The 17,069-nt window shown below is 37.5% G+C and overlaps 1 protein-coding gene across 1 annotated transcript; it reads right to left on the bottom strand.

The window, feature by feature from the left end:
- Positions 1-1,499: 1,499 nt before the first annotated feature.
- LOC138342019 (uncharacterized) lies at positions 1,500-2,165 on the bottom strand. The gene has a single exon (XM_069294200.1). It carries the CDS (start codon positions 2,163-2,165, stop codon positions 1,500-1,502), a length of 666 nt encoding a protein of 221 aa, XP_069150301.1.
- Between the last annotated feature and the right edge of the window lie 14,904 nt (positions 2,166-17,069).

The raw sequence follows: 17,069 nt of genomic DNA, 5'->3' as shown, positions 1-17,069 counted from the left end.
TACTTTTCCGGAATCGATTGTTGGTGTTTTGTGATTTATGCAAGTAAATTTTTGGATTTTTTTCATTATCATCAAAGTAAGTGCATGAATTCTTACATTATTATTATGAATTGTGTGATTATTAGCATGGGTAACTAAACTCCATAACTAGGGTTGTGGTGGAACCATGGGTAAATAACAAGGTAAAATCTAGCTAAAATAAGAAATTCTAGATAGTGTCTTGCATGTATTGATAATTCTTTCACTTATAAGTCTTTTTAATTGTGGCCAACGTTAGAACTGGCCTTATTGCTACTTGTCAGACCAAGGAGGTAGATAATTGGAAAAGAATTATCAACATAGATTTAGTGTATACTATCTAATAGGCTAGTGCTGGTTGGTAAGAAGTAACAACTTAGTCAAATATCAAATATGATGCTTAATATGAGGTAAAGATAAGGTTTAGTAAAGCAACACATGTAGCCGGACCAAGGTGCGGAGTGAAATTCTCTAGATGATGGACCAAGGATTTAGATATACCTAACTTATCACTTTGCATGCAAGATACTAGGAAAGGATTGTTATAGCTAGAATTACCGAGTTAGGAGCCTATGGGGAGCACTTACGCCCTAGTTACTCTTATTACTTGATTAAACTCCAATACTTGAACCTGTCACTCTTTTACTTTAATTTAGCTAAATTCTTTCATTAATCAAAACCCCCCTTTTTGTTGTTTATTTTCCGGAAATAATTGACTAAATAAAAGTAATAATAGAATAAAGTTAAGTCTAAACCATTTTCCTCGTGGGAACGATCCCAACCTCACTAGTTGGATTCTTTACTTGATGCGACCTCTTTTACTTTGTTTCGAGAAGTAAATTTGAGTGTATCATAACTCGCGCACCTTGGAGTTGATCAAATAAATCATCAACGCGATGGAGAGGATACTTGTTCTTGATTGTGACTTTGTTCAGTTGCTGGAAATCGGTACACATTCTAAGGGACTCATCCTTCTTTTTCACGAATAAAACTGTAGCACCCCATGAATAAATACTAGGTCGAATAAAACCCTTGTCTAGAAGATCTTTGAGTTGAGCCTTCAACTCTTCCAATTCGGCTGGTGACAAGTCGATTCCAAAATCAATTTCCCGTTTGAGAGGAATATCGTGAAGATCATTAGGAAAGACCTTTGGAAATTCCCTCACTACGGAGACCGAATGAATGGGAGGAATCTCGGAGTCTAAATCTTTGATTTTTATAATATGGTATAAGCACCCTTTAAAGATCATCTTACAAGCTTTCAAACAATAATGATACGATCATTAGGAGAATAATTTCCCCCCTTGCATTCTAAAACGAGTTCATTTGGAAAGTTAAATTTCACTACCCTTGTTCTACAATATATGGAAGCAAAGCAAACATGCAACCAATCCATACCCAAAATGACATCAAAATAAAACATATCAAGTTCTACTAGTTCAACATAAATAACTGTATTGGGAAACATTATAAGACAATTTCTATACTCTTTTTGCAACAATCGAATCACCCACCAGGGTAGACACTGAAAAAGGTTCATTCAAGATATCGGGCAAAATGTCAATCTCTTTAGCCACTAAAGCAGTAACAAATGACAAGGTAGCACCGAGATCAAGTAAATCATATACACAAATAGTAAAGACTTGCAACACACCGTTCACCACATCGGGAGAAATCTCTTGCTCATCCCTAGAGCGAAGAGCATAGAAGCGATTCTTCTTCAAAGCATCAGCATTTGAACCACTTGCTGGAGATTTCCCACTACCCTTGTCTTGACCCCTCAAATTTGGGCAATCCCTCACCTTGTGGCTACATTTTCCATAACCAAAACAATTGTCCGTCACAATAAGCAAATCACCATAATGTTTATTTCCACACTTTCCACAAGTTGGCTTCTTGTTTGGTGAACTAGTACCCCTTCCTTTTTGAGGCTTAGAGTTAGACACCCTATCATCACGATCCTTAGGGAAATTGGAAGGGACTTGATTATAAAACCTCTTTTGGAACCTAGGTTTGTCTTGGATATCAAGCCTACCCTTTGGAGAACCACTATCATATGACCTTCCCCTATTAGCATCTCTAGACTTTTTCTTAACACTTGCCTCCTCCACTTGTTGAGCATGAACCATGAGATGAGAAATATTCATATTATAATGTAGCATAGACGAACAAAATTCTTTTTTCAAGTCATCGGACACTCCCATCACAAAGCGGCTCATCTCATCCCTTGGGTCGGAAACCAAAGAAGAAACATATTTGGACAACTTAGTAAATTTCAAAGAGTAGTCAAGCACAGTAATACCTCCTTGGCGAAGGTTGATGAATTCTTCCACCTTAGCTTACCTCTTCTCCTTTGGAAAGAATCTATCAAAAAATCCTTCTTGAACATCTCCCATGTCACCGGTCCACCCTCAAAAGCCTATTGTCTCTTTATTAGAAGTACCAAGTTTGGACCACGTCTTTGAGTTGGTAAGTGGCTAACTCGGCCTTCTCAATCGAAGTCAACCCCATAGCATAGAGGATCTTGTATACTTGATCAATAAAATATTGGGGGTATTTCTCCACTTTGGACCCATATAAAGTAGAGGGATTCATCATTGTGAAATCCCTCAAGCGGGAGGCCATGGTGCTAACATGTTAGTTTCCTCGGGGTACCACCTCCCGATTAGCTTCGGTCGTATGGCTTGAGCTTGAGTAGTGATGGATTGTGCTTGAGTAGTAATGGCTTTGTCCATTTATAGGAAGGTTACCCTTATGTCCCCATATGTCAAGGTCGCAAGATTGGCCGAAGATTGATCATCATTAGCAACTTCTTCAAGTGGAGGGACTTGATTGCCTCAGGGGGGGACTCCCGCATTATCAATCTCTTTATCAAGTCTTCGTGCATCTGTCCTTCGACTATTCATCTTCTATAACCACGATAATGGGATTTAGGTGAAAACACATAATATTACTCTAGAGGCACGAGTTAGGAATAACAAGAAGATGAGAGTTTCCTAAGCATCACATAGTTTCCATTCATAAGTGTGGCGCGCTTCACAATTATGAATAAGAACCTACATAGATTTGTTTTATTGAGACATCAATTCTAGGGATATTCAAACTCATGCTCTGATACCAAGTTTTTCACATCATGGGAGCACCCCCTGGACGTAACCGGAGTCGTTGTGCTCGGAAATGACTAAAACTAGTCTCTTGGCATTCATCATTTCATTCTTAGATTAAAATTTAAAACTTTATCTACATTTATATCATGAGGTTTACATAGACCTCTCGCATTACACATAGTATATTAATAGTGAGTTTACTAAGACCCTTCGTATAAGAAGATTACATAGTCTTCCACTTTTATGTCACACATATATATCAGATATACACATCATTGTCTTAATGGGGATCTCTCATATTAAATTTTCACGACCTGGATTGTGGAATCTGAATCGCAACCGGCGTCGTTGACCTCTCAGAGGTCGCAGACAAGCCTCTTCTTACATTCATCACATTCGTACGGTTAATTTTAGCGGAAAATTTAAAGCTTTTTGTTTATATTTGAAGTATACATAGACTTCATATAAACGCGTATTTGTAAGGAATTTCATTGCTCATACATCAACCATCTAGTTATAAAATCATGCAACTTGAAAGAAATAGAATCTCATGTCATAAGTAATACTTGCCAAAACGGCATCATTACAAGCGTATGAATAAAATAGAAAGGAAACACTAGTGGAACATACCCCACTAGTTCAAACCTACTACTAAGCAAGAAATATAAAGGCACGCATCCTCGAATGCATGAGAAACTACCAAGTCCGAATGAAATCTATGAGTCCGAATAGTTGCAACGATACCCTCAACGTCCACCTGAGCCTGCACCTAAAATAGTAATATTGTATGGAATTAGTACATACTTGTACTAAGTATGGGTACATGCAGTAACACATAACGGTAATACATGAACAGGAATGGCTCTTCCTAATCAACATACTTTCTAAGAAGGTCAAGTGTCTCTTGACTTGCCTAATTCGTAATAGAAAGGTTATACCATGAATATGTCACACATCATACACACATAGGTTCACATAACATACATTTCATCTTTCATATATTATATATTTCATATTCATGATACCTTAGAATCATGGACATACCATTAGGACATCTCAAGTGAGGGCCCAACATATGGGACCTCAACTCGAGGGCCTTCTTTTAGCAAACACAAAGTCTGCTTAATTTGTTCATTCGTACTCCACATTATTTATTTCATTCATTCATAGGCTGATGTAAACACTAGCTATACCTAGGATGCAGTTTAAGACTCTCATCGGGATCAGGAAGCGCAATGACCAAGAATGACCTAATGTCACTACTTGAATCCGATTTAACCTCTTGATTGACTTGCACAAACACCTTTGATATCGTTCATTTCATTATCTTTAATACTTTGAGGAACTTCCAACTTTATAGACATATATCATGTGAGCATCATGAAATCCGGTGTCTTCCCCACACCGAAAAGAGGTGGATTCACTGGCCAAAGTGAAACCAAAACATGCTAGCTTTTTCGGTTGAACCAAGCTAGTTCCATATGTTGGAAACATAGTTCAAAGACTAGGAGATTTAAGCAGACTCATACCCACCTTGGTAGACAGTCTCATCTTCATGAGAATTACGTGAGCCTCTGCTTTTCCAGAAAGAAGGCATCACCACTCATAACTAGCCTATCGGTGCTTAGTTTAAAGTTCCTATTTACAATCAACTCATACATCATCGAAGCTTGATTCTAGAATAAGGTAATCATAGCTCAATAGATGATTTATCATCTCTTCTTTTACGTACTAAGTGTGAATTTTCCTTACGCTTACATATAGAATGTGATTGAGACCTGTCTCTCAATATTCAACACTCTCTTAGGTGAGTACTTTTGGTGACCTTTACTTAGGCTTGGTTGAGACTTCTCTCACCATTCATCTTAGCCTTTTATCATGTTGTCACTATTTTCATTAGCATCATAGTATAATATAACTACTCGCCTCATTACATGAATGTTCATTTCTTAACCTTACCATTAACACATAGCAGTACCCCTTTTAGGTTACTCAAATTTGGCTAAGTGTTTCATGATAATCTAAGTACATATTGTGAAAGACTTATGCATTTTACCCATTCGGCCAAGGGACCCAAGTTCGATCCGTAGTGGCTGCATTTTATTTCATTATATGTGAGACTTATGAGCCTCGCAATTTCAGTCAAGAGAACCCGTGTTCGAATCCCTTGGGCAACATTTTATTTTTAATTATTTATAGTGTTAGGTATCTTCATATATTCGGCCAAAAGAATTTGGGATCGAATCCTAGTGGGCTCAATTTTATTATTTTATATCGGTGTGAGATTTATGTGTCTCACACCCTTGGCCGAGTGTCGGGTTCGAATCCCCTTTCTCACACTATTTTTTTACTTTCAATTTAAGGTTTCTTCTGTTAGTGTTAGGACCTTAAGGTAACGAGTTCCACACTCAATGGCAGCATCTATTTCTTTTCATTTTTACTAGTAATTAGCCCAAACTATACTCAATTAACATATGCCTTTAATTAACTTTCCTACATTTAGCCTAGGCGTTTAGCTTAGAGTTTTACATGTACTTTTAACCAATTCGTTAAGGACTTTACTTTCATTTTCTTGTTCATGAATATCACGATTTAGTTTAGTATGTTAAACAAACAACATTACATAAGCACATAATTCACAGTTTCTTCAAGTAAACCGTAACAACACAATTACGAAAAAACAGCATGCTTTGTGCACATATGACATTCAACATTCAGAATTACATAACAAATCATAAACAGTCCGAGAACACACATTGCACACAATCACAATCATTTCTAAAATCATCTACCAGAAGTCATACCAACGCATGCATCAATCGTTCATAGGATCTAATGATAGGGGCACGCAACGGGGACAACCTTAGTTTTTAGATTGGAATTGAACTGAACCTTAGGGGAATCTTGGGAAAGGGACCAAGAGAGAATAAAACTCATACCTTTTTCATCCTTTACAACCAGCCACAACCACACGTTTCCACCCACACACAAACCTTTCTTCCGAGCTTTGATTCTTGTTCCCAAGTGAAATTCTTTACTTAAAACACTTAGGCGTACGAATTCTTCCTTTTGTTTTTGATGGATGCATCCAAGAATACTTTTAGAACAATGAGTATATGTGTATTTTCTGTTTTTGAATTGTGAGGTAAACCTGAAAACACTTTTAGGATTAATTTATAGAATTAAGAGTGGGCATGAAGCACACTCCTAGTGGGACTCATGCGCCCCATTTTGTGGTAATTGTTGTTGATTTATTCAACACAATTAAAATGGTAAAAATCATATTATAAAATATATATTAAGTTATTATAATTCCCCTCCTTAATTTCTCTAATTTTTTAATCTACTAATTAGCCCCTTACTGCCTCCAACTCGGCTCGAACTCGATTGTGGAGGTAGGGTCATTCTCGGGTTTGACCATCGAGATTGGACTTATTTTGAATAATTAACAACTTTATTTAATTAATTAAATACCAGCATAAGGTAATTACTATACTACCCCTAGCCCCAAAATTACCTTTATACCCCTAGAACCCTTAAAACCTAGGTATAACCCTCTAAGTCCGGTTAAGACTCATCCGGGTGAATCCTAGTTTTCGGGTACACTACATGGCTGGAACCAACCCTGACTTCATCAACTAACTCACTAAGTTGGTTGGCTTGGCTGGTGCATAGGTTCATAGGTCTGGTTCCACGCGCATTAATCCATGTGAACCCGGTCTAACCTAGGCATTCTATGTACGTTTAGGCCTTACTTAGGTTAGTTGTTTTTGGGTTGTCACATTAACCCCCCCCCCCCCTTAGGAACATTCTTCCCTGAATGACACTATATATCATTTAAACAAAGAGGGTGATTTTTGAAATTTACTTCATCATACTTAAATGTTTCTCTTTTGGGAACATTTGATCCGTATTTATTTGGGTGGTGCTTATCATGCAAGATTATCTAAGGCTTCATTTTTTATTTTGAGAAATTTCTTTCTCAACCACACTTAACTTGATGCACAACACAATTCACGCAACATAGAAAATATGTGTATGCTTACACAAAAACAACAACATAGATTCCAAACATAACTTTGTTTTAACTCATATAGTGTTATTTCAAAACATATGATTAGTGACCTATTACACCAAGTTGACTACAGCACTTAGAAATGAGAGTTTCTTAAACATTAACCAGACTTCAGGAAAAGAATATCTAACCTTAAGAACTGAAAAAATGAGGTGGTTCCGCCATAGAACTTTCATAGTGGCAATCTCCTTATTCCTCAGTCGCTTCACTTGACGATCTAAAATTTCAATTGAAACCTCTTCATAAGAAAGGCTCTCATAAACTCCTGACCCCTTAACGGGAAGGATGGATGCTGGATCGCCTAGACACTTCTTAAGCATTGAAACGTTAAACACTGGATGAACAGAAGCCGATTCTTGAGGTAACCTTAATTCATAGACCACATTCCCTACTCGCTGCAAGACCTCATAAGGGCCTGTGTACCTCAGACTTAACTTACCTTTCTTACCAAATCGCATCACCCCTTTCATGGGTGATATCTTCAAGTAGACCTGATCACCTACCTCAAACTCTATAGCTCTCTTTATGTTGTCTGCATAGGATTTTTGACAATTGTAAGCAGTAGCCAACCTATCACTGATCATCTTCACCTTCTCCATAGCCTCATGTACGATTTCAGGACCAAGGATGGAAGATTCTCCTACCTCAAACCACCCAACCGGAGACCTACATCTTTGGCCATATAGCGCTTCAAAAGATGTCGTCCCAATACTGGAATGGTAGTTGTTATTGTAAGAGAAATCTATCAACGACAAATGATCATCCCAACTCTCCTTGAAGTCAATAACACACGCTCTCCGTATGTCTTCAAGGGTCTGGATGGTATGCTCTACTTGTCATCCATCTGTGGATGAAAAACAGTACTAAGCTTCACCTGTGTGCCCAAGCCCTTTTGGAAAGATCTCCAAAAATGAGAAGTAAACTGGGCTCCCCTATCCGAGATGATAGACAGAGGAATCCCGTGCCATATCACTATCTCATAAATATAAAGCTTGGCATAATCTTCAGCTTTGTAAGTAGACTTCACAGGTATGAAGTGAGCGGACTTGGTCATTCTGTCAACAATAACCCTAATGGAATAATGTAGTTTCCTAGTCTTTGGCAGACCAACCACAAAATACATATTGGTAGCCTCCCACTTCCATGTTGGAATCTCAATCGTCTGAGTGAGACCCCCAAGCATAAGGTGTTCGGCCTTAACCTATTGGCAATTCAGACATTCCTGCATGAATTTAGAGATATCTCTCTTCATGCCTTCCCACCAGTAGTCCTCTTTAAGGTCATGGTACATCTTGGTGGAACCTAGATGAATGGAATACCTAGAACCATGAGCTTCTGCCAAAATATTAGTCCTCAAATTGTCAACATTAGGCACACATAACCTGTTTTGGTACCAAAGTCACCATCCCCTCCTAGGGAAAATAAGTCATTCAACTTACTCAATAATGAGTCCTTCAACTCCATGAGCATTGGGTCGAGATGCTGATTGGATTTTTTACATCAAATGAGGATTCGGAACTTGAGTGAACTGAAACACCCCCACTTGGTGCATCTACAAGTCGTATACCCAATCTAGCCAATTGGTGTACCTCTTTTACCAACTCTTTCTTCTCTTCATCAATATGAGACATGCTTCCCATGTTCAATTGACTCAACGCATCATCCTATACATTGGCCTTACCCGGTTGATAATAAACATTCATATCATAATCTTTGAGCAGCTCTAGCCATCTCCTATGACAAAGGTTCAACTCCCTCTGCGTATAAACATACTGAAGACTTTTATGGTCAGTATATACATCAACATGTGCACCATATAAATAATGTCTTCAGAGTTTTAATGCAAACACCATAGCAGCTAACTCAAGATCATGAGTAGGATAGTTCTTCTCGTGGATCTTTAACTTTCTCGATGCATATGCAATCACCTTTCAATCCTGCATAAGAACACATCCCAAACCTACTCAGGAAGCATCACAATACACCACATATCCTGCACCACTCCTCGGCAATGTGAGAACTGGGGCTAAGGTGAGTCGTTTTTTGATCTCTTGAAAGCTCTTCTCATATTTTTCGAATCCCCTTTCTCACACTATTTTTTTTCTTTTGATTTAAGGTTTCTTCTCTTAGTGTTAGGACCTTAAGGTCTCGAGTTCCACACTCAATGGAAGCATCTATTTCTCTTCATTTTTACTAGTGATTAGCCCAAACTATACTCAATTAACATATGCCTTTAATTAACTTTCCTGCATTTAGCCTAGGTGTTTAGCTTAGAGTTTTGCATGTACTTTTAAACAATTCGTTAAGGACTTTACTTTCACTTTCTTGTTCATGAATATCACGATTTTTTTTGCATGTTAAACACACAACATTACATAAACACATAATTCGCAGCTTCTTCAAGTAAATTGTAACAACATAATTACGAAAAAACAGCATGCTTTGTGCACATATGACATTCAACATTCGGAAGTACATAACAAATCGTAAACAGTCCGTGAACACACATTGCACACAATCACAATCAAACATAAAATAATCTACCATAAGTAATACTAACGCATACATCAATCATTCATAGGATCTAATGACAGGGACACGCAACGGGGACAACCTTAGTTTTTAGATTGGAATTGAATTGAACCTTAGGGGAATCTTGGGAAAGGGACCAAGAGAGAATAAAACTCATACCTTTTTCATCCTTTACAACCAGCCACAACCACACGTTTCCACCCACACGCAAACCATTCTTCCGAGCTTTGATTCTTGTTCCCAAGTGAAGATCTTTACTTAAAACACTTAGGCATACGAATTCTTCATTTTTTTTTGATGGATGGATCCAAGAATACTTTTAGAACAGTGAGTATATGTTTATTTTATGTTTTTGAATTGTGAGGTAAAGATGAAAATATTTTTAGGATTAATATAAAGAATTAAGAGTGGGCATGAAGCACACTCCTAGTAGGACTCATGTGCCCCTTTTTTTGGTAAATTGTTGTTGATTTATTCAACACAATTAAAATGGTAAAAATCATATTATAAAATCTATATTAAGTTATTATAATTCCCCTCCTTAATTTCTCTAATTTTTTAATCTACTAATTAGCCCCTTACTGCCTCCAACTCGGCTTGAACTCGAGTGTAGAGGTAGGGTCAATCTTAAGTTTGACCACCGAGATTTGACTTATTTTAACTAATTAAAAACTTTATTTAATTAATTAAATACCATCCTAGGTAATTAATTATACTACCCCTAACCCCAAAATTACCTTTATACCTCTAGATACCTTAAAACCTAGGACTAACCCTCTAAGTCCGGTTAAGACTCATCCGGGTGAATCCTAGTTTTCGGGTACACTATATGGCTAGAACTAACCCTTCCTAGATCAACTAACTCACCAAGTTGGTTGGCTTGGCTGGTGCATAGGTTCAAAGGTCTGGTTCCACGTGCATCAATCTGTGGAACCCGGTCTAACCTAGGCATTCTATGTACGTTTAAGCCTTACTTAGCATAGTTGTTTTCGGTTGTCACTTAAACCATCTAAATGGAATAGAAAAATATGGGCATAGCCCTTATACAAATGTAGAAAGGCCACTTAGGGATTACAACAATATCTTGAAACAATATGAGTGAAATGATTGTCTATAGACTATAACAATGTAGCATAAGTAGAGTTAGAAAAAGGCATCATCCTCGGAACTTTAGGACATACCCACACTTGGAGGAATGATCCAAGCGTTACTTGCAAATGGTCACGAACCCTTCAACGATCGGAACCTAAAATATTGGGGAAAAGGGAGAAATAGGGGTTAGCACATCACTTGTACTAATTATGGAAACATATGCACACACAACATAGAGAAAATCATGCTAAAAGGGGACATTTTACCAAAACATGATGAGCTTACTGTAAAAAAACCTCCTTTATGCACACTTAAGAGACCATACCAACCAATAAGTACATAATCCTCAATACAACATCATTTTCAACACAAAACTAACATACTAAGTCAAGTCAACGTATGTGTTGCCAAACAACTTTAACATCACATTATAACCACAAGGCATATATAAAAACTTCATAACATTTCAACATATACTAGACCCTTACCCATAACCCCTTATCAAGTCTACAAGTGTAATGACCAAGCGCCCTACAACCTCTTTTAATCAAGTAAACCAAAACAAAAGACCATAAGCAATGCCTAACTTCACATAAGATAGTACCAAGAGTAACCATCATCATATTTTAGCAATATAAATCAACAACCTGTTCATAAGTCAAACCAAAATCACATAGTATCATCAACATGTTAGATCAACTATACATATCATTTACAATTTAGGCACATATAGACATAAGAACATCCTTCTAACACTTCCCTCAAGGATAACTAGTGCAATGTGTAGGTAGAGTCTCATACCCCTACCTAGACTTAGTCAACCCCTTGGGTCATCCTAGTTAGAGTTCATTTTATTACTTCATTTTTACTTTTGGTAACATTTTGCCTTAACCGACATAAACCACATGAGTGGAATCCGGTGTTATGGAACCTTACATCGAAAGAAGGTGGACTATTTGCCAAGGTAGTACCAAAACATGAACATAGCATCTATGTGGATCCACTAGCTAGTATTCTGATGAGGGCAACATAGTTCAAGAACTAGGAGATGTAACTGGGACCCTCTTTGTGCCCCATGCATTATAGCCTCCAATCTCATGAGTACAATAGTGAACCTACCTTCCCTATGTGGGAAAGGACACTCCTCACTGCTTGTTCGCTCGGTGCTAAGCTCGAGTCCCTTTTTTAAATGTCTTTAAGTCACCCATTATTATCAAAGATTAGTTTAGGTCATAAAAGACTACTCCTTATATAGTCATAGTCTTTAGCTCAAATAGGAATTGCATGAGAACATCTCTGTCAATACAACCCTCACATGTGAGATTAACACTTTAACATCATCATCATAGTAATGCACACAAGTGAATCAACATCATCATTATATAATCACAACCTTAACATGATCTCACAACTGATAAGACAAGACAAGACATTTCAATAACAACATCGTACCACCTTAATTGGGACAACCCGCCAGTACCCCCTAGGAGTTAGGGAAACCCTTGGATCATCACAAGGTGTACTTGACCCTTTGGGGTCTTGTACAAGCCTTTTAACTATAGTTCATTATATAAGACATGAAAGTAGTGTAGAATTAAAACTTTTCACGACGTTTAATATAAAAAGGAATTCTTTCACAAATACTACGAATATCTCATCGTCACAAGCCAACTTAAAGACATGACATAACATCTTAGGGGCACGGCCCTTTACATTTGAAAGAAATACATAATAAGTCTTAATAACAAAACTAAGAAACATAGACTATGTCCTCGAATATATGAGGACATACCAAGTCTTGAGAGAGTAGATTTCCCATGCTTTTCCTTCTAGACTTCTTCTTGCTTCCAAACCTATACTTATAAAGTATAGAAAAGTATGGGGTTAGTACAAAATATGTACTAAGTATGGCATATGCAAAAACATGCAAAAAGGGACATTTTAGTATAAATACATTTGGAAACTAAGTAAAACCTTCATGAATATAGAAGCAAAACAACATATAGAATCATCACTTAACACTTGAGAAGGATTTCCATAATTTTAACAAAAAGGACCATTTTACAGTAAACTCTCCAAAATTAAGAGAACTATTTTAGCTATATAGTGAACTACCTTAATCCCAAAACAGTGAACTCTCAAAGTCAAGCCAAGAGGAAGTGAACTCATTTCCGTAGGAGTTTCCCTAGCTAAGGTTATCCTAAGACTCACCAAGGTAATACATAAAGGAAGCACCTATACACCTTCTTCAATACACACCTAGGTGATCCCCAAGAATACCCATTCTAGGCTTTCTCGGAGAACAAGTCCCCACTCAATGACAAGACATCAGAAGAACACTCAAACAACACACCAAGACTTTCGTTTCGGAATGTCCACTTAGTGCAATGAGTAGATGGCGTCTTATTCCACCACCTACCCTGAGTAGTACATTATTTTAGAAGACCAGCTCATCCAATTCATATAAGACACACCAAGACTTCCCTTTCGGAATGCCTACTTAGTGCAATAAGTAGATTGTGTTCCATTCAACCATGAGAGTTAGATATGGAATACCGATATTAATCCTTATCGTATGAGGATCCTCACTTGCCTAGAGTATGGTCATTCTCTTAGCTTTCACATGGCTTACCTCATAGCTACACCTATGCTAACGCATAGTTAAGGGATAAGGAGACTGCTACTAAGTAACTCATTCTCGACTAACGAGGAGTACTCATCTCAAGAGGTACATTGGAATACAACATCACAACTTACGAAGTGTAACCACCTTTTCTTCATATCCTCGCGGTGCTGAGAGTAACTCCCCGTGGATTCTCAACATTATATTCTATAGGTTAAGGATAACTAGTAAACACCACATCTCAACTCACGAAGAGCATTCATCCTCCGACATATCTTAGAAAGCTCTTGGGATGTAATAAGGTTGTTACTAAACACTTCATCTCAACTTAGGTTGAGTGTTCACCCCAACACTCCCCTTTTGACTTGAATTAGTTTCATTCATTCACTCTAGTGTGTGTGTGTACATGTGAACACACCTTGCTTTTAAGCCTCATTTCATTTGCATTAAGTTCAATACATGCTTAGACCTTTATTCATCACATTACACACTTTAACATGCTCAACATATACACTTGCTTCATTTAGGCATAATCTAAGCAAAATATGCAATCCAAGCTTCATAATACAGATTCCAAGAATTATCTTAATTATCACTTCATTTAACACATTAGGCCTTCAAAGACACACTTACCATACATACCAAGTATGTCCAAATTCATCGAAGAAACACCGCCACCAAGAAGGAGGACCATACCACTCAAGAGCATTTCATAAAGAGAGTTAACAACGAAACCTACTTACCATTTTCCAAATCTTTCACACCTATTTACAATTTACTCAACAATTCATCATAAAATAGCCCTTAGGTCAATAGCTAAACAACAATATCAACACAAGGAAACCAAAGCTCAAAGACTAGAAAACCATGCTCATTTAACTCATTCCTTAATCCAAAATTTGATAAAAAGCTTTAACATGTTTTCATTGAAGTTTTAGCATTAAAATCACCAACTAACATTAGAAACATCATATTTTAATCATTTAAAACATTTTCATGCAAGACCCATATTTAGAATCAAATATAAAAGACGATAGAGTTTGAAAAACCTTTTTGAAATCTTTTAGAAATGACTCCTTGAATGGAAGAGAGTTCAAGGATGAATACCATACCTCAAATAGAAGAAACCCCACTGATTTTTTATGAAGAATCGACCACCAACAACCCTCCTAGCTCTTTCTTGACTTCTAGCTTCTATAGAGGTTTGAGAGAGTTTTCTGAGGGAAGGGTATTGGGTTTTAAGAAATGAAGTCTAAAATTAGGTCTTAGGGTTTGAAACATCTTACTATACCTACAAAAACCTAAAATTAAATTCCTAGGTTCATAAAAAACTTTGGGTAAATTTACCAAACACCCCAAGCCAAAATAGAAAAATGCAGCTTTTCACAGGCAGCACCAACGACTCCCAACCAACAGACCGTTTGTCAAACGATGCCCCATTGATGAGGGTTCGTTGGTTGGGTATGAAACCCTCAAAACTTGCAGGCCTGAAGGTCCAATAGACGAACCAAGTCGACGAGCTATCAATGGTCAACTGGCTGTCAACTGGTTCCGTTTGTGGACACTGCCTAGGCAGTTTTGGGTCCTAGTCTTGGGCTCCAGGGCCCCTCGTGTGTCCTAGGTGGGATCGTACACGGACTTTAAACCCCTAAACATAGTCGTCTAGGTCTTATGAACATCCCACACCAATTTAGATTAAAACGAACACGTAAAACTCACTAAAACACATGAAGACACACAAGAACAATCTAAGGCATATCTTCCAAATGTCATGGACGTTCTCGGACGTTTAACCTCCAAACCTTACACACTGCCTAAGGCATCAATATAACTCATTCTAACACAAAATTAACTCAAGAAACATTCATAAATCTCTAGTTCACCTTAGTTCGTTTTAGGGTGTTACACTAATCAATCCAACCACAACACATATACTTCAATTGGATCAACATCATTAGGTATAAGTCATCACAATAGAGTTAAAGTTTCACGATCACAAAGTCTTACCTCTTCCTCTTCCAAAGCCATCATCATGGTATTACCATAAACCAACCCCAATTCATCCATCAATTGGTATAACAACACCATAGAATAGTACTTTATACATTAACCAAGTCAATTGCATCACTACTACATAATTCAATTCAGATCACCACATAGGGTTAAGGGGAAAAGGTCATCCTCCACAAACTAGGGCAATACATCAAGAAGTAGTATAATTGAATCATAAAACATCATAATCTAATCATGATAAATAAAAGAAACCATAGACAACACAATTTAGAAGATCAAATTCGTAATAAAGAGAATCCCACATGAACTCGTCTTTTGAAGATCAAATTTGGAAGAACCTTTTGGGGAAAAGAATCCCAAAGGTGAAGAGTTCCCATACCTTGTTAAATCTTAAATATTGATGGAGAAAACTTGACTCCTTGCTTCCCTAGAACCCACCTTGACCTTGGTATTCTATGGAGTTTCTTTGGGAGAGAGAAAGTAGAGAGAAGGAAGAACACTTTGAGTTTGGGACTTGTGAGGGGTTAAGTTGGGTTTAGGCTTAGGGTAGGTTATATAGTTAATTAACTAACCTAATTATCCACCCCCTAACCATTAATTAAACCCCTAGTAACTAACTTAATTAATTGCACCCTTTAAAGATTCACAGTGAAACTTGGGACCTTACTTACGAGACCTCGATCTATGGTCTGTAGGTCAATCAACGGCCAGGACTCCCACCGTCATGTGCAGTCGTAGTTTTGGTTAGAGAGTAACCAAAATGGACCCTTTGAAAAAATCTATAAGTGACCATCGACGCCCCGTTGATTGGCCTATGCCTCGTAGCCTGGCAATCGTCGATGGCTACTGTCTCCTAGACAACTTTTAGCCAAAAAGAAGGGTCCTTCTCAAGGACCCCTTGGGTGGTTCTTGGGGATTCGTACCCGGACGTTTCGTCTATAAACCTACTCTGATACGTCTTAGATACCTTACCACAAAATTCCATCGAATTACGATTCCTAAAACCTAGCAAATAGGCTAAGACACACTAGCACCTCTTGGACTAGTCTCCGGACGTCATGGACATTTCTTGACACTTTGATTATAAAACTTCCTAAATGACTTATATATATTATATTTGACCTTGAAACAGTGTTATAACCCTTAGACACTCATGTTAGGCTCTAGAATAGGTCTTAGACTTTCGAAGTGTTACACCTAGTTTGGTTGTTTCTAAAATCTTGGGATGTTGACTTTCAGATCTTAGGGGATATACTTCCACAAGTAGTTGTTTATATTTTGGCTGTTCAATTGAGTTTGGGGAATCGATTCTCTACCCAACTAAATCATTTCCCTTATTTATGATGAACTTGAGTTATTATGATATTGTGGAGTTGGTTCGGGTCAATTCTTAGTTCTCCCCACCGAGTTGGTTTAGCGTGGATGTCACTCACAACAGTTTGAGTCATGATATTGTAGTGATACAATTATTGATAAGATATACAAAACAATTGTACATCTGTCGACTCTTTCCCCTCTCTCTCTCAAATCTCGCTCACTTCTCTCCTCCCTTTTCCTACTTGTAGATAGTTTTTTCTAATAGAATTGTTTTGTTGGTATAAATCATAAT

Source organism: Solanum lycopersicum, chromosome 2 (assembly GCF_036512215.1).
Source record: "Solanum lycopersicum chromosome 2, SLM_r2.1".
NCBI classification, from domain to species: domain Eukaryota; kingdom Viridiplantae; phylum Streptophyta; class Magnoliopsida; order Solanales; family Solanaceae; genus Solanum; species Solanum lycopersicum.
The sequence above is the reverse complement of the archived record's forward strand: the minus strand, read 5'-3'. Positions and strand labels throughout refer to the sequence as shown.

Bases quoted from the DNA above. Each gene is read 5' to 3' on its own strand.
- LOC138342019 (XM_069294200.1), bottom strand. From the start codon at position 2,165: ATGAATATTTCTCATCTCATGGTTCATGCTCAACAAGTGGAGGAGGCA.